The sequence below is a fragment of the Ursus americanus genome, chromosome 7, assembly GCF_024610735.1.
Source record: "Ursus americanus isolate L20-20 chromosome 7, mUrsAme1.1.p, whole genome shotgun sequence".
Classification (NCBI taxonomy): Eukaryota; Metazoa; Chordata; class Mammalia; order Carnivora; family Ursidae; genus Ursus; species Ursus americanus.
This window is the reverse complement of record NC_142133.1, coordinates 65,491,450-65,513,491: the sequence shown is the minus strand read 5'-3', so window position 1 is coordinate 65,513,491 and position 22,042 is coordinate 65,491,450. Positions and strand designations below refer to the sequence as shown.

Sequence of the window (22,042 nt, the reverse complement as noted above, 5' to 3'; positions counted from 1 at the left end):
AACCTGTTGGAATGTGCCTTCCTTGACTGCTAGGAGAAGAAGTAGGGAAGGCCACTCAAACCTAAAAGTAAAAGGGAAGGAAAGACCACAGGACTCTCCATTCTGCAACACCTCAGTCTCCCTGCCTGTCCTCTGCTTTTATACACCTGGGAGTGTGGCTAGGCCTCTTCTCTTCTAGGGGATGGTGGGGCTAACTGAGGGAAGTAGCCAGCCCCGGCTGAAGGCTGCTGTCTTTAGATAACAGGGCACTTATTTTATCCACGTCCTTACTTTCCCATCCTGGTTGCCAACAATTGGAAAATTCCCACTCAACGTTCTGCTGTGTTAACACTTTAAAGAGGGGTGTGAGGTGCAGTCAGTAAGGCCTCAGGGAGAAGGAGGCCCCTAGAGGGGCAGTCTGCACACAGCACAGCACGGATTTTCCATCCCTGGGATGCTGAGCAGCCGCCGCCCTTACGGGCTGAAATAAACCAGGGAGCACGAGAGAGGAGAAATGGCAGATCAGCTCTTACTTTAAAAAATGCTCTTCAGGGGGGCTCCTGGGGGGCTCAGTCGGTTAAGCATCTGCCTTCGGCTCAGATCATGATCCCAGGGTCCTGGGATTGAGTCCTGCATTGGGTTCCCTGCTCAGGGGAGAGCCTGCTTCTCCCTTTCCTCTGCTGCTCCCCCTGCTTGTTCTCTCTCTCTCTCTGTGTCAAATAAATAAAACCTTAAAAAAAAATGCTCTTCAGGGGTGCCTGGATGACTCCGTCTAAACCGACTCAATCTCAGCTCAGGTCTTGATCTCAGAGTCGTGAGTTCAAGCCCTGCATTGGCCTCCACGCTGGGAGCAGAGCCTACTTTACAAAAAAAAAAAAAAGGTTTTCATTGGGAAAAACCAGCCTCCTTTTCATCATTATCAACACAACAAAAACAAACAAGTATCCAGAGCCCACTGTAATACTTTAGGCTCAGTTCCAACGTCAAAGAATCTTTTTTGAAACGCCTCTGCTTGCCGCAGGCAATTTTCCTGGAAGATCAGAAAGTGGTAAATGCCCCCATCCACCCAAATTCAAATAGGCTGGGGGGAAAAGAGTATCGTTAATTGAATGATTTCAGTTTTTATGTCTAGCTTATTTTTAATTTAAATTATGTAAATAAATTCTCTCAAGTCAAATTGTAATTTCATGTGAACTGCTTTGAGAATAGTTTGAATCCCTTTTTAAAATCAGCGCATGTTGTGAAAGTGTGCAATTTTATAGAATTTGGAGCATTGTTTTACCATTTTCGTGAGTTACAGGAATTTACGGTTCCTTTCATTTTGTCTTTGTTAGGACGCATTGTTGTTGGTAATTGATATTGTACAAAATACTTGATAGAAAACCCGGACACCAGTTAGCTGCTTCGTGTGCTGCTTCGTCACGATCTACTTTAGGTTATGATTTCTTGTGTTTCTTTTTTTTTTTTTTTAGATTTTATTATTTGACAGAGAGAGAGACAGCCAGCGAGCGAGGGAACACAAGCAGGGGGAGTGGGAGAGGGAGAAGCAGGCTCCCAGCTGAGGAGCCTGACGTGGGGCTCGATCCCAGGACCCTGGGATCACGCCCTGAGCCGAAGGCAGACGCTTAACGACTGAGCCACCCAGGCGCCCCTAGGTTATGTTTTCTTATATATCAGGGTAAAAAGCACAATCTATGGATGGGAGGATTTATCCTTTATTTAAAATCTAATTTCTTTTTCCTTTCTTTTTTTCTTTTTTTTCTTGAAGTACAGTTGACACATGATGTGACATTAGTTTGAGGTACAATAGTGATTTGGCAGCTCTCTGGGTTACGCTGGGCTCACAGGCGTAGCGACCATCTGTCACCGTACGACACTGTGGCAGAGCCACTGACTGTATTCCCTGTGCTGGTGCCTTCCATCCTGGTGACTTACTCATTCTAGAACGGGAAGCCTGTACAGCCCCCTCCCCTTCGCCTGTTGTGCCCTTCGCGCTACCCCCCTCCCTTCTGGCAACCATCAGTTTGTTCTCTGTGTAAAATCTAATTTCTTAAAGGGGCCAGAAGTTTTTTCATTTGACTATGTAAAATTTTAAAGGACTTCACAAAGCCAGTCATGTTTTAAACTTTAAAGAAGTTGGGTTGGGTGTGTCGTATCTCCTAGATTCAGGGCAGCACCTAGGTGACCTCAAACGCCCTTCTGGAGGGGGTGCCTGGGTGGCTCAGTCATCAAGCATCTGCCTTCTGCTCAGGTCATGATCCCAGGGTCCTGGAATGGAGCCCTGCATCGTGGGGCTCCCTGCTCAGCAGAGAGTCTGCCTCTCCCTCTCCTCCCCCCTCCCCCACCCAGGCTCGTGTTCTCTCTCTCTCTCTCTCAAATAAATAAATAAGAAACCTTAAAAAAAAAAAAAACCCTTCTAGAATGTGACCACATTCATTCACACCTGCCCCAGGGGCACCTACTTGTGTAGGAATCTCTTTTGAAGGTGGGTGCTCGGTAAGACTTGGTTAAAGAATGGGAGTTGAGGTCCCTCACCCTCAGCTGGTGACTCTAACAGGCACCTCTTCCGATCTGATCCCTGCCTGGGTGTCTGGAAGACCCCTGAGAAGAAGGTGAAAATGTTGGATTCTGCAGGCCCAGGGAGTGTGGGCAACCCTGGGACACGCTAGAACAAACCGTCTGCTGTGTGGGGAGTCCCTCGCGCAGTCTCTGAGAAAGCCCCACACAGCAGCTTTGGGTAAGGAAGACACCAGCCCATGCCTCAGGAAGAGCTCAGTCAGCTCACTGTGGATCTGGCCAAGGGCATTAGTCATTTGACAACAATTGTGACTGATGAGCCCTGCCAGGCCCCCATGGAGACAGCCCAATGTGCAGCGTGACCCCGAATCGTCTGAGGGCCTTACAAATACAGTCACCAAGCCAGTGAATGCCTTCTCCCAGATTCCCCTTCGTATTTGGGCAGACATCATGGCCCACAGGCATTCCCAAGGCTTTATCGCCTCCTACAAAGAAACTAGAGTCTCAGGACTCCTGCTGTGTGGTCCCAGCAGTTGTCCCCCTCTCCCACATGACCCCCTATGCTCCAGCCTGACCCTGCCTGCCCTCCAACAGTGTTTCTTCCTGAGGTTGTCCTGGCCTGGACAACGTGGGCGTCCTTCCCTCTCCGCCCCTCACCACCCCTGAACCCTCGTCCTGCAGAGATCTCTGGACATGGCCTGGTTCTCTGCCACCCTCATTTGGCAGAGTCTGCCGCCCCGTGCACGGTCTCACCATCCTGAGTCTCTGCGCAGAACCCCCGGAGAACCCCACCGCACCATAGCCACCCACAGCCTTGCATGGAGGCCAGCCTCAGTAACCGTCTGATGGTCATGGAGGGCAGGGTGACAAACTGATTGACTTGCGTATCATGGCTGGTTTATGAAAGCAGACTTCTCTTCTGTCTTGGCCCTCCTTTCCCCTTCTGTGCCATTCGAGCCCCCACATCCAAGAAAGGCTACGGCTGCAAATTATTAGCAAAGTTTAACATTGAACCTGTAAATGTTTTGCCCAGCACATGCTTGTCGCCAGCAGGGACTGGTAGGGGTTGAGGAAGGAGATGAGAGGAAGTTGGCATCTGGGCCTGTGGCAGTGAAACCACCTCACGTGAGCAAAATGCTAAGTTCAGTCTTTCTCTGCTCATGGTCTTCACTCTTAAAAGTTGACGTCCCAAAGGCTCTCATCAGTGTCTCCTGTGACGCTGACAGTCGGTGTCACACTCAGCCCATATTCCCATTCTGCAGATGAGTCAACTGAGGTTCACAGAGATTAAGTAACTTGTTAGAGCTCATACTTCAGAGGTCAGCTTTGCCTGGAACCCAAGGGAAGGCTTTTCCCCTGCGTCTGTCCCCGCCCTCTGGGACTCTGGCCTCCCTCCCTTACCAGTCATGTCCTTCTCTCTATCCAGTGATACTCTGAACATTGTGGCATCAGATCACCGGCCTTTCACTACGAAGCAGAAAGCTATGGGCAAGGAGGACTTCACCAAGATCCCGCACGGAGTGAGTGGCGTACAGGACCGCATGAGCGTCATCTGGGAGAGAGGAGTGGTATGTTCCGGGTCCCCTCCCTGCTCAAGTCCCAACAAGGTTTTTACTCTTTGGAGGGCTGCGCCAATGGCTCCTTGTTTCACCCAAAAACAAAACCAAAAAGTCCCCCCCCCCCCCGAACAGAAAGGTAGTGTGGCCTATTGTAGAAATTTGGAAAATACAGAAAAATATTAGGGAAAAAAATCCCCATAATTCCATACTGAGAAGTTAAATGATTAATATTTTGATATATTTCTTTCTAGTTCTATGTGTGGGCTAGATGTTATTCTAATAACTGGGTTCATCTTTCTTTTCATAGAACAGTCTATCTTGAGTGTTTGCCTATATCAGTAAAAATTATTTTAAAACCTCTTTTTTAATAGCTAAATAACATTTCCTCCAATGGAAGTACCACATTTGTTCATCCTTCCCTGACGTTTGGAACTCTTAGCTGTTTCAAATTTTTGCACTTAAAAATAACGCTGCCGAGAATTTCTTTGTTCATGAGTATATATATTGTCAGCATTTCTAATTATTTCTTTAGGATAGATTCCTAGAAGCAGATTTCTGGGCCAAAGGATATAAACATTTTAAGGCTTTTTATATATTTTGTCTAATTGCTTTTCAAAAAAGATAGGGACTAGGACTTCATTTGAATACCACCTGTTCTCCCCATGAAGAGTAAGTATTTTTGGTCTTGACCTATTACAGATTAACTACAGCCAAAGTATGAACCTAAGGAGATTTGAAGTCCTCAAGACTAGGCCACCAGCTCAGGGGGGCGCGGGAGTGGCTGAGGAATCGCCCTTGAAGGGAGTTCACAGTGTTCTCATTGGTGGGTGAGGCAGGAAGATGTTTTTCAAGAGAACAGAATATATGTCCCTTTGTGGATGAAGGGAGGCTACCGACCTGTCCATAGTGAGCACATGAGTAGAGCTGGTTGTGCAAACAGGAGGTAGATTTCCGCCAGGTAGACAGCCTTTTGCAAAGGGCCCACGCACCATTGTCGCTGGATGAAGGAGTAAGGAGTGAGCAAGGGCTGGGAACTGAGCCCAGCCAGATTGGCTCATCTGACATGGTGCCCACGTCATTGTCCTTCTCGGCACCATTGTTCTGACCAACTCAAAGGCCACAGGCCGGAGGCAAGGGTGACCAGGGGCTTGAAGCACACGCAGGGTTTGGTTGACTTGGTATTTCTGCAATGTTTCAGGTTGGAGGAAAGATGGATGAGAATCGTTTTGTGGCCGTTACCAGTTCCAATGCAGCAAAGATTCTCAACCTGTATCCCCGCAAGGGCCGCATCATCCCTGGAGCCGATGCCGACGTGGTGGTGTGGGATCCAGAAGCCACAAAGTAAAACCTGCTGCTAGCTTCCATGGGATGTTAAGGAACTTAGATTACAAAACTCCACAAGCTTATCATCTTCACCCTGCGTCTAGCATAGCGAAGTCTGACCCTGAGGTGTGGTTCAGTTCAACAAATATTTGAGGACCTGCCATGGTCTGGGCATTAGGGAAGCAGCAATGAACAGACAAGTCTTTTTTTGAGAGAGAGAGAGAGAGAGAGAGAGAGAGAGTGGGGAGGGGCAGAGGGAGAAGGAGAGAGATCATCTTAAGCAGGCTCCACACGCAGTGCAGAGCCCAACGCAGGGCTCTAAATCATGACCCTGAGATCATGACCTGAGCCGAAATCAAGAGTCGAACGCTTTGGGGCGCCTGGGTGGCACAGCGGTTAAAGCGTCTGCCTTCGGCTCAGGGCGTGATCCCGGCGTTACGGGATCGAGCCCCACATCAGGCTCCTCCGCTATGAGCCTGCTTCTTCCTCTCCCACTCCCCCTGCTTGTGTTCCCTCTCTCGCTGGCTGTCTCTATCTCTGTCAAATAAATAAATAAAATCTTTAAAAAAAAAAAACAAAAAAAGAGTCGAACGCTTAACCAACCCTGGACGAGAGAGTCTTAAGACCTGCTCCAGTGGTTCTCCATGGGCACTGCTCTTTTTTTTTTTTTTTTTTTAAGATTTTATTTATTTATTTGACAGAGACAGCGAGAGAGGGAACACAAGCAAGGGGAGTGTGAGAGGGAGAAGCAGGCTCCTCGCCAAGCAGGGAGCCTGATGCGGGGCTCGATCCCAAAACCCTGGGATCATGACCTGAGCCGAAGGCAGACGCTTAATGGCTGAGCCCCCCAGGCGCCCCTGGGTACCGCTCTTTACAGCATTTCAAAGCGGCTTCACATCAGTGAGCTCCTTCGATTTCCATACAGCCCCAAGAAACACTCATGCTGGAGTTTTTATTTCCATTTCCCTTTTGAAGAAACTAAGACCAGAGAGTAGAGGGCTCCGCACATCACAGAGCTGAGAAGCAGGTGAACCAGACACCCTGGCGCTCCGGGCTCTCCCACCCGCCCCCTGCTTCCCTCATGGAGAGTGTTGGGTACTCCTGAGTGCACTGTGCTCAACGGCCACAGCATGAGTGACCACGAGCTGAGCGAGTGGATGAAGTGTGTCAGGAGCCACCACGCCACAGGACACAGAGCCTGGTTTTTACTCAGAGATCCAGGCAGGGGAGATGGAAACTGTTTTTTCATATTAAATTTCATTCAATCACTCAAGAGATTCTTTTTTTTTTTTTTAAAGATTTTATTTATTTATTCGGCAGAGATAGAGACAGCCAGCGAGAGAGGGAACACAAGCAGGGGAAGTGGGAGAGGAAGAAGCAGGCTCCCAGCGGAGGAGCCTGATGTGGGGCTCGATCCCATAACACCGGGACCACACCCTGAGCCGAAGGCAGACGCTTAACTGCTGTGCCACCCAGGCGCCCCCACTCAAGAGATTCTTAAGTGCCACTCCTGGCCAGGCACTTTTCCAGGTGCACAAGCTAGAAGTGAGCAAGATAGGCAACCACTGAATGGAATTTTGAAAATAGGTTGAATTGAAAAGAAAGTCCGCCCTGTGTACCACCACGCGCCCTGATGCCAGGATACCCACGCTGTCTTCTCCATAAGAGCATTCGAGAAGCTGTGTTCTGCATCCTGATGCCTGGGGCTGGTCCCTGTTGCTGTAGAGGTGTGGCTGTTATTGATCGCTATTGGCAGAAAAACCCCTAGAGTTTAGGGGCACCTGACTGGTGCAGTCGATTAAGCGTCGGACTCTTGGTTTCAGCTCAGGTTGTAAACTCGGGGTCATGAGATCGAGCCCCACTTCTCAGCACGGAGTCTGCTTGAGATTCTCTCTCCCTCTCCCTCTGCCCCTCCTGCTTGTGCGCGCTCTCTCTCTCTCTCAAAAATAAATAAATAAATAACAACAACAACAACAACAACAATGCTAGAGTTTAGCCCAGTTGATTAATTTCCTGGGGCTGCCCTAACCCTACCACAGACTGGGGGAGCTTACACACCAGAAATTTATTTTCTCACCATTAGGAGGCTAGAAGTCCAAGGTCAAGGTGTCCGCAGGGTTCGGGAGGGTTGGTTTCATCTGAGGCCTCTTCCCTTGGGTTGTAAATGGCTGTCTTTCCCCCTCTGTCTTCATATGGTCTTTCCTCTATGAGTGTCCATGTCTGGTCTCTGAATTTGCTCTTCTTATAAAGACGTCAGTCAGATTGGATTAGGGTCCACCCATCGGACCTCATTTTACTTTAATTAGCTCTTTAGAAGCCCTATCTCTAAATACAGGCACATTCAGAGACGGGGGGTGAGGACTAAAGCATATAAATTTGGGGGATGATGCAATTCGGCCTGCAACAACCAGCTTTTGGGGATTATTCCTTCCCACTGAGCTGAGACATCTTTACCTTCTCTCAGAGCTTTCTCTTCCACCCCTGCCTCTCCCTCAGGACCATCTCAGCCAGCACCCAGGTACAGGGAGGAGACTTCAACCTGTATGAAAACATGCGCTGCCACGGCGTCCCGCTGGTCACCATCAGCCGGGGGCGAGTCGTGTACGAGAATGGTGTCTTCATGTGTGCTGAGGGCACTGGCAAGTTCTATCCCCTGAGGTCCTTCCCAGACACTGTCTACAAGAAGCTAGTCCAGAGAGAAAAGGTAAGATGAGGGAAGGAGAAGGGTATGGGAAGAGGTTGAAGCCCCTGTGAGGGAATTCGATAATGACTGTATTAAATCTCCAAGATGTTCTCACTCTCTTCTCCCACTGAATCCTCTTGCCTGGAATGGTCACTTTGGGAACAATTGAAAGAACAGAAAGGGGTTCCTCCAACAAAGTAAAACGTGGTGGGAACAGTCGCCAGTTCCCCTGGAGCTAAGGGAATGCTACAAGCTCCTCACAGATGTCCCCAACATCTAGGCTCTAGGAGGATTCTTGCCCACCCTCCAGTGGGATTCCTGGCTTGCCCTGAGTTACCATATTTGCCCTGGATTTGCTCTTTCCCTGAAACCCCACCTCCCTTGTGACCATAGTAGGGTGGGTAGGATTTCCCAGGTTTTGACCTCCCCCTCCAACACTACAAATGGTCAGGCCAGGTCTGGAACAGTTCATATCTCAAGGGTCCCACCCAGTCCTTGGATTCCATAAGCACCCTGATCACCAAAGTTTTGGGCTTCTCCTCGTCCCCCGTCAGAGGGTTCTGTCCTCTGAGTAGACACAGTCACCCAAAGGAAGACTGGCTGTACCCTCATTGCTTGGGGATTGATGGTCCAGCCTTATCTTTGAGAGCCGGCCTGGAGAATCTGGCCCAAGTTCTTGCTGACAGCTCCGGGTGCTGCGACCTGCAGGCCTGAAGGTAGTTCCCAGCTCAGCCTTGTCTATCAGCCGCTTGTCTGTGCAGGGGTGAGACCCAGTGAAATGGTCTGTGTTTTTCAGCCGGAGGCCCTAAGTAGCCGCTGGCAAGGGCACCTTTTCTGGACCCTTCCAGGTGACCTCCCCATCCCCATCCCACACCCCATATTGTGGTCACTGTCCCAGACCAGCATCAGCTTCCTATTCCCAGGCCCCGTGCTCTCCACTCATCATCAGCTCTGGCTTCCAACAGGGACCAGACATATAAAGGACCCTGACTGAAAATAGACCCAGCTGCCATGTGACTGAGCTCTAGAAATCTGCTCAACAGTACCTCAGGAATAGGCCTTTTAAAAGCTGCCTGGGGCTTGGCACACTTGCCACGAAACGATCATATGACCTCCGTCTTCAGCCAAACTTTTTTAGTCTCTTGGTTCTCTAGTCCTTTACGCAAAAGCCAAGCTTCTTTACTCGGTGCCTCAGGCCTCCCCTCCTTGTCCCCCTTCTGGTTCCTTCCTGAAACCACCCAAAGGCTTTCAGAAGCAGTTGGTTGCTTTAGCCTCTGCCCTTCCAGATGTTCTCTGAACACCCACTACTCTGGCTGGCCTCAAGCCCCCAGCTCCAGAAGGAAGGTTCTACCAGTTGGAATGGAAGGCAAATAGGCCTTCTTGCACTCTTCGGGGCCCTGACCAAGACTTCATTCCACCCCGAGTGTGGTCCTCAGCAGAGCCCCTCTGTACAAGTTCATTCACGAAAACAACAGCTTTCTTTCACAAACTATGGTCCAGCCCTCCTGGGCTGGGAGGGGTGTGTGTGACGGGACCAGGGCAATGCCAGAGCAGGAGAGGGCCAGTTTCCATTCCCCATCTTTCATTATCAGGTAGAAGTTTTTTGGGTTTTTTTTGTAATTTTATTTATTCAAGTCATCTCTACACCCCACGTGGGGCTCAAACCCACATCCCCGAGATCAAGAGTCACATGCTCCTCTGACCGAGCCAGCCAGGCTCCCCTGATTTCCAGGTGGAATTTTAAGTCCTCAGCCAAACAGGTAGTTCTGGGTTCCCAAAAGCTCAAGAGGCAAATGTGAGCGTGTCCATGACCGCTGATTTCCTCTTGATTTGCCGGCTTGTGGGCCTTCAAGATTCCACCACTGCCTGGTTCCTTCCCAGTCTTGATGAAGTAAGGGCATGTAGAACTGATATTTGAGAAGCAGTCATCTAAAGCGTCAGAGTAAACAGGGCATATGAACACGAAAAGATCAATTCTGCTGGCTTTCCGTGTATGAGGGCCCAGAGATCTCAGAATGATGAAAGACCCCTCTTTCCCGTAAACCAACAAAGGAAAAAATCCAAAGCCAGATCTGCTGTGGGGGAGCAGGCTTGGGTTACCTGAAAAAAAAAACAAAAAACACCATGACTTCAGTTATCACAGTGTTCAATCCAAAAGCAGACTCAGGGTCTGTCAGGAGCTGAATGGTCCCATCTCCTGTCTGCTCCGCGGATGTGGACAAGGGCAGGAGGCCTCAACCAGCCTCTGGAGGGTGTGCCAAGAAGAGCAGGAAGGGGGAGGCATTCACAAACTAGAATGTCTGACAAAGGGTGGCTGTCATTTTAAAAAGGAAGCTGGAAAATAATATGTGTCGGTTAGGGTGCGGAGAGATTGGAACCCTTATTCATTGCTGGCGGGAATGTAACATGGTGCAGCCATTTTGGAAAGCAGTTTGGCAGTTCCCCAAAAGTTAGATATTAGAGTTACCAAATGAGCTCTACTCTTGGGTTTATCCTCAAGGGAAATTAAAATATGTATCTACACCAAAGCTTGTGTGTAATGTTCTTAGCAACATTATTTGTAGAGGCCAGGAAGTGGATGCAACTCAAATGTCCGTCAGCTGTTGAACAGACAGACAGAACGAGCTATATCTATATGGTAGAATATTACTGAGCCAGAAAAGGAAACGGAGTGCTAACATACTGCACACCACAGACAGGAGCCTTTAAAACCTAATGCTAAGTGAAAGAATCTAGTCACAAAAGACCACAGAGTTTATGATTCCATTTATATGAAATGTCCAGAAGAAGGAAATCCGTAGACAGAAAATCCGTCAGTGGTTACTCAGGGCTGGGGAATGGGTGGAGGATTGCTTTTGCGGTGATGAGAATGTTTGGGAATGAGATGGTAGTGGGGGTGGCCCAATGTTGTGAATATACACCACTGAAACCACCGAATTGTGTACTTTATTGGTTGTTTTTTTTTTTTTTGAGGAAGAGAGAGAGAGAGTGCGAGGGGGTGGGGAGTCAGAGGGAGAGAATCTTAAGCAGACTTGGTGCTGAGCACAGAGCCCGACATGGGGCTCGATCTCACAATCCCCGAGATTATGACCTGAGCCGAAATCAAGAGTCAGACTCGTAACTAACTGAGCCACCGAGGACCCCTGAACTGTATACTTTAAAATGGCAAGTTTCATGGTACGTGAATTACATTCCAATTCGGGGGAAAAAAAAAAAAAGATTATCTGATGACAGTTCTGTGGTCTTTCCAAAAAAGATATTTTAGTCAGGAAATAGGGTCAACGGAGGGCAGAGAAGGTATTGTAAGCCCTTCTAAAAGCCAACCTCATAAAAACGTGAGATGACTACCAAGTCACAATACAGCTCCTCGGGCCAGCCGCGCAGGACGACCACCAGCTTCCAGGATCGATGTAAATTCAAACCAGAATCTCTCTCTCTGAAGCATTTATTACAATGACAATGTCAGGTTCCCAAGCAAAAGCCTCCGCAGCCTTTCTGTAAAAGAATGCACGTGGGCACAGAAAGAAAGCTAACAACAAGTCTCGTTTTCCAAAAATTATCAATGATCGGCCCCTAAAGAGCATAGGCCTTGGGTGAGAAAGCATCTCCGGTGGCGGGGTGGGTGTGCGGGCGGGGGGGGGCGGCTGCCAGAAGCCGGGGTGTGGCCTGCCGGGGTCACTCGCTCAGGATTCAGCCAGCCCGCGCTTCCACCCTTCACCCCTGGGGCCCCGGCTTCCAAAGCCAGGATGTCAACGTGCTGCCCAATAAAGGCCAAAACAGTGCAGACCAGGCCCAACGTTCTGAGGGTTGAGCTAAGCTCTAGCTCTGTTGGGGGAGAACGTGAAGGAATATGTGTGTAGACAGGAGCTCCTTCAAGGATTTCCCCATATGTATTGTTTCAGCAAGTTTGCAGTAAACCCCAAGCAGCAAGGAGGTTGGGGTTCTGTCCCTGGGGGAGTGTGGATCGTCGACACTGCTCGTCAGACCCTCTGCGCACACTCCAACTCGCTCTGTCCTCCTTGCAGTAGCACCTTTTGTCACAAATAAGCACGCGTGAATGACCTCTGCCATACACGGGCCGCTGGCCCTCTATGTCACTTGCCATGTGCCAGAGCAGTTCCGAGAGCTCCAGGTATATTAATTCATCTGCTCTCAGAACAATTCTGTATGTAGTACTAATAGGTACTGTCATCATCCTAATTTTACAAATAAGGACAGAGACACAGAGCTTCCCCGTAGCAGAGCTGGGATCGGAAGCCAAACTGTCCGGACGCAGGCTCTTACTTGACGGCCTTTGTGAGTACGAAATCAGCGAGTATTGCCGCTGGGGGCGTCTCATCTCCAAATCAGCTATATTTTGCTGCTATCCCCACAAAGTTGTTGGGAGCCTGGCAGGTGAGGGGATAACGTTGCTCCAGGTGAGGGGAATACCTCAGAAATCTACCTGCTGCCTTGGAAAGGATTCACCCATATTGACAGGGAGCCAGCAGAGACCCCTTTATGCAAGCGTGCTCGCATGTGCCCACACACACACACAAACACACTGTTTAGGAGGTAAGAGAATCCTCTACTCCCTGAGCTCCAGAGGTAAGGAACTTTTGTCGCGTCCGGTCATTTGGGTCCTGAGCAGAGTGGCAGCATCCAACCTCCCATCAGCCATCGAGGAGGCTATGCTGGCGACAGCGTCTGGGCTCTAACGGTGTCCTCTTTTCCCGTTTTCTCCTCCTCCGCCCTTCACTAGACCTTAAAGGTTAAGGGAGTGGACCGTACTCCCTACCTGGGGGATGTAGCCATCGTCGTGCATCCTGGGAAAAAAGAGATGGGAACGCCGCTCGCAGACACCCCCACCCGGCCCGTGACCCGACACGGGGGCATGAGGGACCTTCATGAGTCCAGCTTCAGCCTCTCCGGTAAGAGCAAGGGCCCCTCTGCCTGGGACCTGCGTCTCCCCCGCGGTGGGGTAGCAGGAGCAGAGGCCTGGCTGGGCAGAGGGACTTCTGCAGCTTTCCCTCTCCATCTTCTCCCTCCCCCCACCATCTCGTGTCTACAGAGGAGTGCCACGGCCCACATTAGAGACACACAAATATTAGGTGGGGCAGGAGGGCTCTCCCGGTCCCTGGGCACCAGCCACTCCAAGAGGCCATGGCTCGTCTGGTGCTCTCCCCATGGTTTCTAAGTCCAGACACTTTTTTTTTCCCTCGAAACATCTTGAGGGCTCTGCACACAGTGGGTGCCCTGGAAATGACCAGAGCTCAGAAGGGCTAACCCACTTGGGCTACGTGGGACTGCACCCCCACTGCGGTGTCTCTGTCCCCATCCCCGCTCATCACCAGCCTCTGAAAGAAGTGTTTCTGTTATTCCCTTTCCTCCCCCACCTCAGCCCCATGTGCGCCCCCCCAGCACCTTCTTTTTTGCCAGCAATTGTAATATTTGCAATACCGTGTATGCTATATGGGGTGTGCCTGTGCTCTGGGACTTTATTTATCCCAGGTGTTCTGCAGTAGCGAAAGGTGGGGGTCATTGCCACAAAAACGGTAGCCCTCCCGGAGAATGAGCAGAGGCTGAAGGTGGCCTGGTCCTGCAGGCCGCTCTGATGGGCACTGGGACCCCGCTGGGGGTGGGGGGGGGGGTCCCTGAACACGCTGAGCGGCCTTCAGAGCCAGACCAGGTGAAGGCCTGGCATCGCTCTGCAAGGGCCGCACTAGAGCCCGAACAGTGAAAGGAGCAAGATCCAGATCCTTCCACACAGGGTGTGGCATTTACGGGCACATGCAAGCTGCCCTAATCCGAGAGGCCAAGTACCAGGGAAGCAGGGCTGCCCGCAGAGCTTCCTCTGTGCCCCCCTATGTGCTGGGAGCAGCTCAGGTCAAAAGTCCCATGCTTTCTGTTTTGAGGACCTTGTAGTCTGGGGGAGGGATCCTCTCCATCCTCAGAGCCAGTCTCGTTGCCAAGATAATTCTTCCCCCACCCTGAGGGCGACTGCCACTCGCACCAGCGACAAGACAGGTGTGCTGGAGTCAGAGAGGAATCTGCGGTGTGGAGGGCCGTTCCGGGAGGTGTCGGTTCCCACGGCTGCCTGGGCACGGCCCTTCCTGCATCAGCCAGCCCCTCGAGAAGCCTCAAGGTGCTCAGAGCTGTGGGCCTGCTGGCCAGTGGCTTCTCCCACCACATCTCAGGGCAGGACTGCTCTCCGACGTAGCAAATATCAGGCGTCCTCTCACCTTCCTTACACCTACCCTTGTCTGTTCTGGATGGGCTGGACTGAAGAATGTCGCACTCGTTCCCTGGGACACCAAGCCTCTTCTCTAAGGCTTGGGATTTCAAGATGCTGGGCCTTTGGGGTGTGGTTCTTTGGTTTTCCAGAACAATGGCGTGCCCAGCCTTCTCCCTGTCTTGCTCACTGAGGTGTGTATACAAAGGCCCACAGGCTGACGGGCTGATCATGGTCTGTGTGCCCCAAAAGAGACCACCTGCCAGACATGTGGGGCCGTTAATCAGAAAGACCCAGGTTCGAATCCAGGCTCAACCACTTACACACTCTGTAACCCTGCGCAAGTCACTTAACTTCCCTGAGCCTCAGTTTCCTCATCTGGAAAACGGGATGGAGTTGTGAGGATTCAGTTAGATCATACCCGCAGAGGGCTTACCGGCTTCCCCCGGTAGATGGTGACTGTGCATTTATAACCCAGGCGAGAGCAGCCGGGCTCACCCTCTGCTTCCTTCCCTGCAGGTTCTCAAATCGATGACCACGTTCCAAAGCGAGCCTCGGCTCGGATCCTCGCTCCCCCTGGAGGCAGGTCAAGTGGCATTTGGTAAAGGCACTGACCAGCCCCCCAAGTGAGGACGCACCGCCGCCACCAGCCCGCACACCCTCCGGCCACGGCTGCAGGGGGTGGGAGAGGCTGGGCTGGGCGGCACTCCACCTGAGGGGGCCACGGGACCCGGGGGGCCCTCCCCATGTCTGACACGTGATTCACTGTGCTTAGAGCCAACCCTAACAGGCACTTTGAGATGTGTTCCTCCCGCTGCAGTCCTTTCCTGCCTTGGCCTCGGCAGGCTGTTGGGGCCCAGGAAACCCACACTATGCACAGAGCCCAATGCATAGAGCCCGGCCCAGCCCCTCCCCTCACACCCGCCTCCACGTGCTGGGCTCGGAAAGCCCAGCCTTTAGTGCCCTGCCCCCTGGCTGCCCCGCCAGCTGTCCGGAGCACTTCGCAGACGTGTGTTGGAGGAAAAGGACCCCCTCCCGCAGGGAGGCCCTGTGGTCCCTTTTCCCAAGTCAGACAGGCGTTGGCTCCCCAGCCATGCCCAGGGCGTCCCGTTTCTCCTGACTCGATGCTGGCCCCCGGGTGGGTGGGGTGGGGACACTGCACCCTTTGCAGGCTTCTTCCTCCTCCCACCCCCGCCTCTGGGAGTCACGGGCCCCGGGGGGCGCGCTGGGCGGGGCGCGGGGCTGGTGCCAGGCGCCTGTACATGATTTTGTTTTGCACGTTTGGTTTGCGCAGTGGTTTGGTTTGACTTGTTCGTGCATCCTGTGAAAAATAACGGAGCTTCGTGTCACTAGCATAGCATAGAAACAGGAGTAGATGTGGACCTTAAGAGACGCTGCACTCGTCGCCAACCAGACAGCCTGGCGCACAGACCAGGAGCGGGCTGAGGAGCTGGACTCACGGGCCCTTCTCCTCCCCACCTGGAGTCTTCCAGGCTGCCACGGCCCTGTCCCAGGCCCTCCTCCCGTCCACTTCCCTCCTGGGGTAGTTTCCTACATTCTGAGGGGATGCCCAGTACGCCAGCCCTGGGTCCTCCGGGAAGCAGAGCCGCCCTTCCCACCTCGGGCTCCGGGCACTCCCAGCACTGACACCCCCGAACACCCGGCTTCCTGTAAACTCCCCCGGCTGGACAGAGGCCCAGCCGCTCCTCCCGTGTGATTGGCAAGAGGCCTCATGCCTGCTAAGAGAGGGGGAGCTGGACTCTGGAGGGAGCAGGCTAGAGGCCAGGGAAGGAGGCCAGGCCAGCAGGACCAGGCCGAAGAACCCACATTGCTGCCCGGGTGCTATGGCCTCCTGGGGTCAGCACCTCCCCTTCCCCTCCTCGTGACCTCCGTCTCCTCCCACGTCCAGTTGGGCTCTCCCTGCCTCCGAAGTGCCGGGAGGTTTCCAAGGAAACGCTAGAGGCTGGGTGATCTCCATCCACCCCGAGTGAGCTGGGAAGCAACCGGGCGCCTGCCCGTCTCAAGCCTTGCCCTCCGGTCGGGGAAGTGGTTTCATGTTGCACATTGGCTCTGCGCACCCCGGGCTTGCCCTGGGGCTCTTGGGCTAGTGGTCCTACCCTGCACATTTCTTCAGTGCTTCACATGCTTTCAAAGCACTTCCATATACGAGCTCTCCATTGCTCCACATGACAGCAAAGCACGTGTTCTTCTCCCCATTTCACAGATGAGGCCCAGAAAGTCTAGGCCTTCTGACCCCACGAGTGTCCATGACGATCCTTAAGAGCTTGGCTGTCTACCCCAGCTGTGGAAAGGAAGAGTGGGTGACGTCTCTCGTAGATCCCACCTGAGAATTTAAGCATCCAGAAGACTCACTCCCGTGGTAGGCCTTCTGCTTTGTTTTGCACAGGTAGATAGATCTTTCGTGTAAACCAGTAGCGCCCGTTCGCTGTCTGAGCCAGAACTGGTCAAATGTCGGGGACTTGCCATGGGGCTTGAGCTGCTCCCACCACCTCCCTGCTCACTTCTTGCTCATCGTCCTCACTTAGGAGTTGAAAGGACGGAGACGGTACCCCAGGGAGCAGAGGCAACCCTCACTCATGGGGGGTGGCAGCCACGGGGACAGTAGGTAGGGATCTGGGCCTAGGAAGCCATGACACAGACCCCTCGGTACAACGCACATCGTCATCTTTATCCCAGCCCGTTGCTGGGTCATGGGCCTTGGGCAGATGCCAAAGAGCCGAGCAGTGGTGGCAGCCCGCGGGCACAGCATCGCTGCTTGGGCTAAGAAAGCTTTACCTTCTCTGAGTGCCTCCGCCCGAGAGATGCATGGCCCTTGGGATGGCCCTGGGAGACCACGTCTTGCAGTGGTCCACCACAGGCCTTCCACCTCATCTTACCCCCCCACACATACATACCCCCGATCCTTCCACAGACCCCGCCCTTGCCCAGGAGCTTCTAGATGAAAATCAGAAGGAGGTTCAAGGGACCCAAGCAATGGTCAGCCCCCCCCATCCCCTGTCCCTGTGCAGAGCTCCGGCCAGCTCTGGCCAGCTCCGTCAGCAGCCCCACTGCTCCTGGTTGGAATGAAAGGGTCTCTGGTTGCACTGAATGCAGCGCTCAAACTGGTCTTGTACTTGCTGAATAAATACTGTTGTTCTTGCCTTAGCTGCTCTCTAGGTTTGTGGGATTAAGTTACCAGAAAATTGTGCTACCGTGTGTGCGTGTGTGTGCGTGTGTGTAGTGCTAGGAGTCCGCAGTAGGTCTCGGTCAAGCCAATGCCGTGATGAGGGCTTTTCCAATACTGACCCAGAAACCACAGAAGCACGCGAAAACCCAAACCCCTCCAGCTGCCCGGGCGGCAGGCACAGCCTGGGGTCGGGATGGAGCCTCCAGCACCCAAGTGACTTCTCACTCCTCTGTAAACGTCATGGTGCTAAGATTGTGTCACCCCCAAGACGACACATGGTCCTGTGCTTTGGCCACCTGTTCGAGGCAAACACAAAACAGCCTGACACATTGTGTTCTGGTGCAGGTTTGTAGTAAACTGTAGCTACTTCTCACTCGGTCTCTTGTGTTTCTTCAAAGAAGAGGGAGTTCGGCGGGGGACTCCACCCCAGGGGCAGGCGCGAGGCTTCAGTTGCTAAGAAAACTCAGCTTCGGTTCTTCGCTCGTGCTCGGTGGCAGGTAGCCTCTCACGGGGAGGCCTGAGCCGAGTCTGCAGAGAAAAACAGCTGAGAGGCGGGGGCCCCGTGCCCAGTGCTCAGCGCTCAACTCCCAGCGGGAACAAAACCAAGGCTTTTGGTGCCAGATTCCCAGGACAAGTTTGCTGAGTTAACTAAAACAGGGAAAATTGGGGGAAAGCATTACATATAAAAGGTGGGGAAAGTAGGCTTTCCCCACTTACCCTTTGTTGCCTAGTCTTGGCTACCATTTTGGAAACCCATAGCCCCTCTTCACACGGTGGAACTCTTGGCCAGTGGAGCTGTGGCCTCATAAGGTCACGGGACGGAGGACTGTCCCAAGGCCAGTGTGTCTTTGAAGGCCCTCCAGGCTGCTCTCTGGTTCTCCAGGCCACCCCCCCCCCTTGGATTGGTCCACTGTACCCTCCAACCCCTTCCACCTGCACCAAGACTCCTCTGTCTTCTGTCTAGATCTCAGCCCGACGTTGGAGGGGATCACCGGATCAAAGTCTCCCACACCGAAGAGTGAAACCATTGCTTCCACCGCTATACGGTCACTTGTACTTCGTTCTTAGCCCCAGAAGACAAAACCTTAATGAGGGCATTTTAGGCAGTGTAGAAAATCGTTGGTGGCAAGGGAATTTTCCCAGCTTTCACCAAATAATCAACCCTGCAAATAAGGCCACAACTGAGAGAAATACCCGGGGTGCTGTAGTTGGGGCAAACACTTGGCCATCATGAAATGAGCTGTATGTACTAGCTCCGGTGGGGTTTCCGAGCCAGATGGAAACACTATTACCTGGCTTGCAAAGGATGCCAAGTCCCTGGCATGGGACTGGGCCAAAGTGTCTGCATTACCCTGATTTCCCCTAACGTGAGCGCACACCAGAACTTGACTAACTGCCAAAAATCCTTGGTCTCAAGCGTTTGGATGAAAAATAACGTGGTCATATGTTTGCCAGGCCATGGGCACCGCATGGGGTGGTTGATAGAGAAAAAAATAAAAGATACCCAGAAAGACACAGCAGGCCTTTGTGTGTATGCAGTTGTGGGAAAATAATAAGGCCACAGACTTTAAAATAAGGCAATCTACCAAGATCAGTTATAGGATTATCTGTATTCAGGGAAACCTCACCAGCCAGCCACTGGGCAACTTTCACCCTCAGTCTCTCTACTCAGAATTACAGGAGGACTTTTTTTTTTTTAAGGTTTTATTTATTTATTTGAAAGAGAGAGCCAAGCACAAGCAGGGGGAGCAGCAGAGGGAAAGGGAGAAGCAGACTCCCCACTGAGCAGGGAGCCCCATGTGGGACTTGATCCCAGGACCCCAGAATCATGACCTGAGCCAAAGGCAGCTGCTTAACTGACCGAGCCACCCAGGCGCCCCCAGGAGGACTTTTTTACAAAAGTATAACCTAACACTAAAAATTGCCTTGTAGTTGGAGGAGACGGGAGAGCCTCATGGCACCCCAGGTATAAAGAAGAAACTTGGTGATACACAGGGAGGGGAGGGAGATCCTAGAGTACTAGGTTAATAAAAGATTATTCGACAGTGTTCCTGATCACACATTTGAAAGGGTTTTAGTGCTTTCCCACTAAAACATGAAAGGATCTAACATTCTGTTGAGACTTGATACCGTCTTACGATGGAAGCTGATTTCTTCATTTTTCCCCCGGTATTTTCATGAACCACACATACCTGCCGGGATCTTGTGGGTGTCCCAGGACAGTTCTGGGTTAAGACTGTTGCTCCAGAATATTGCCCCCTTTCATATATGTCGTGGTTTGGGCAGTAAATCATATGACCACCTCATACATGCCTATATATTCGTCAGGCCATTCGTGCAGGAGTTAAAAATTTTCCGCCACTGACAGATGTGGGAGGTGGGGAAAATGGGTCCTTCTGCAGTGAGTGGGGACAAGGGTGTCCTGTGACAAGCCCTGAGTCCTCACAGCTCGGGGAGGTCTCATGAGGTCTCAGTGGCTGTGGGTCCTGCAGAGGGGTGAAGGGCAGGGGCACTTTCCTATGCTTTTCAGTTTAGCTTATTAATTTACTGTCGCATTAAAAATGGTCAGTCTATCGACTTTTATCATTTACTTTCAAGGGGACTTTGATTCCATCGATGCACGTAATGGAACGCTTCACGACATTTCTAACTACATTTGAAATTCTACTTCCTTTTTAAGCACCTTTCCTAGGTGCTGAATAATTACTGCCAATCTAGCCAATTAAGCCCAAAAATATGGTGAACTTAGAGGTTCATTAGATGTTTCGCTGCCAAACATGAATATAGATTTCATCTCGAAGTCCGAAATGTTAAGGTACACATTTTAAATTAGTTATGAGGCGATCGCGCTAACAGGCCCTAATTTTTTTACAAGTTCACAAAATACCTACTATGTGCGGGTTCTTGCAACACAAAGTTGTTAATACTATGGTTTGGGTTCGTGAAAGTCTTTCTTTTCTCAATTCTATCCTTGTGCCAAGTCTAAGTTCCCACTGGGCTTTGGCTGGGAATCCTGGCACCTAAGAGGGTGTGAGGAAGGCCCGCTTCCTCGCTCCACTCAAGTGGCTCAGATTTCCAGAGAGGTACCAGATTTTCGCTTTATCACAATCCGGTCCATCTACACCAACCACGTAGTTATTAGTGCAAGATTTACACGCAAGTTGCAGCCAAATGAGTTCTGCCTCCTCCTACATGTTTTTGAGTACATTAGAGCCTTTGTATTTTAAGGTTTCCTTAAATTTTAACAAATTCTGGCTTTGTAGAGCTTTCTTTTAAAAATAGGCTTTATTTTTTTAGAACAGTTTTTGATTTACAGAAAAACTGAAAAGTTAGTATAGAGAGATCGCACATACCCTCCAGCAGCTTTCCCTGTTATTGGCATTTCACATGCATGTGGCACTTTCGTTACAATTAATGAACCAGTACTGATTGACACATTCTCATTCACTAAAACCCATACGTTAGGGGAGCCTGGGTGGCTGAGTTGGCCAGGCATCTGCCATCGGCTAGGGTCATGGTCCCAGGGTCCTGGGATCCAAGCCCCACGTCAGGTCCCTGCTCAGCAGGGAGTCTGCTTCTCCCTCTCCCTCTGCCTTCCCCCCACCAACTCATGCTTTCTCTCCCTCTCTCTCTCTCTCTCTCTCTCGTGCACACACACTCTTACTCTCTCTCTCAAATAAATAAAATCTTTTTTAAAAAACATACTTTATTCAGATTTCCTTAGTTTTTATCTAATGTCCTTACTCTGTTTCGGAATCCCATCCAGGACACCACAATCACCACAATACGTTTAGCTGTCCCATCTCCTTGGGCTCCTCTTGGCTGTGACAGTTGTTCAGACTTTCCTTGTTTTTGATGATCTCCATAGTTTTGAGGAGTATTGGTCAAGGTGTTTTGTAGAATGCTCCTCCATTAGAACGGGTCTGCTGTTTTTCTCAAATAAAAGGTTAGTCCGGTATAGGGGTTCGGGGGAGGAAGACCACAGAAATAAAGTGTGTTTTACCACATCATATTGAAGGCAATACTGTTGGCATGATTTATTACTATTGATGTTGACCTTGATCACCGGGGTAAAGTCAGGCATTGCCTTTTAAATTTACACCATTCCCTTTTAAGACCTCCAAGCTCCTTTTTTCACAAAATGCTACTTTCTGGGGGCACCCGGGTGGCTCATTCGGTTAAGTGCCTGTCTTTGGCTCAGGTCACGATCCCAGAGTCCTGGGATCAAGCAAACTGAGTCAGGCTCTCTGCTCAGCAGGGCACCTGCTTCTCCCTCTGCCTCTACCTGCCACTCCCCCTGCTTGCGCTTTCTCTGTCTGTCACATACGTAAATAAGCAAATCTTTTTTTTTTAATGCAACTTTCTTAAGCAACTAAGGACATATAACATGCTATGTATTGTACTGAATTTTGTAGGCATTTGCTAAATGATTCTCCTAGTTATGACTTCTTTTTTATTCAGTATCAGTTGCAAAGACTTTAATTTGACTATGGGAGATCAAGAAGATACCGGTGTCTTAGAATGGTGCGTGATTAACAAGAAATAGTCACATTAAACACAGGCTCTTGAGGTTTTATCCGAAC

The 22,042-nt window shown here is 51.1% G+C and overlaps 1 protein-coding gene across 1 annotated transcript in view; it reads left to right on the top strand.

The window, feature by feature from the left end:
• Positions 1-17,832, top strand: part of DPYSL5 (dihydropyrimidinase like 5) — a 91,295-nt gene extending 73,463 nt beyond the window's left edge. Inside the window, exons 9-13 of the mRNA XM_045809236.2 lie at positions 3,923-4,064; positions 5,254-5,396; positions 7,875-8,082; positions 12,803-12,971; positions 14,792-17,832. Coding sequence (XP_045665192.1) covers positions 3,923-4,064; positions 5,254-5,396; positions 7,875-8,082; positions 12,803-12,971; positions 14,792-14,877 — 748 coding nt within the window. The 3' untranslated portion in view covers positions 14,878-17,832. The remainder of the gene's footprint in view (positions 1-3,922; positions 4,065-5,253; positions 5,397-7,874; positions 8,083-12,802; positions 12,972-14,791) is intronic.
• Positions 17,833-22,042: the final 4,210 nt, after the last annotated feature.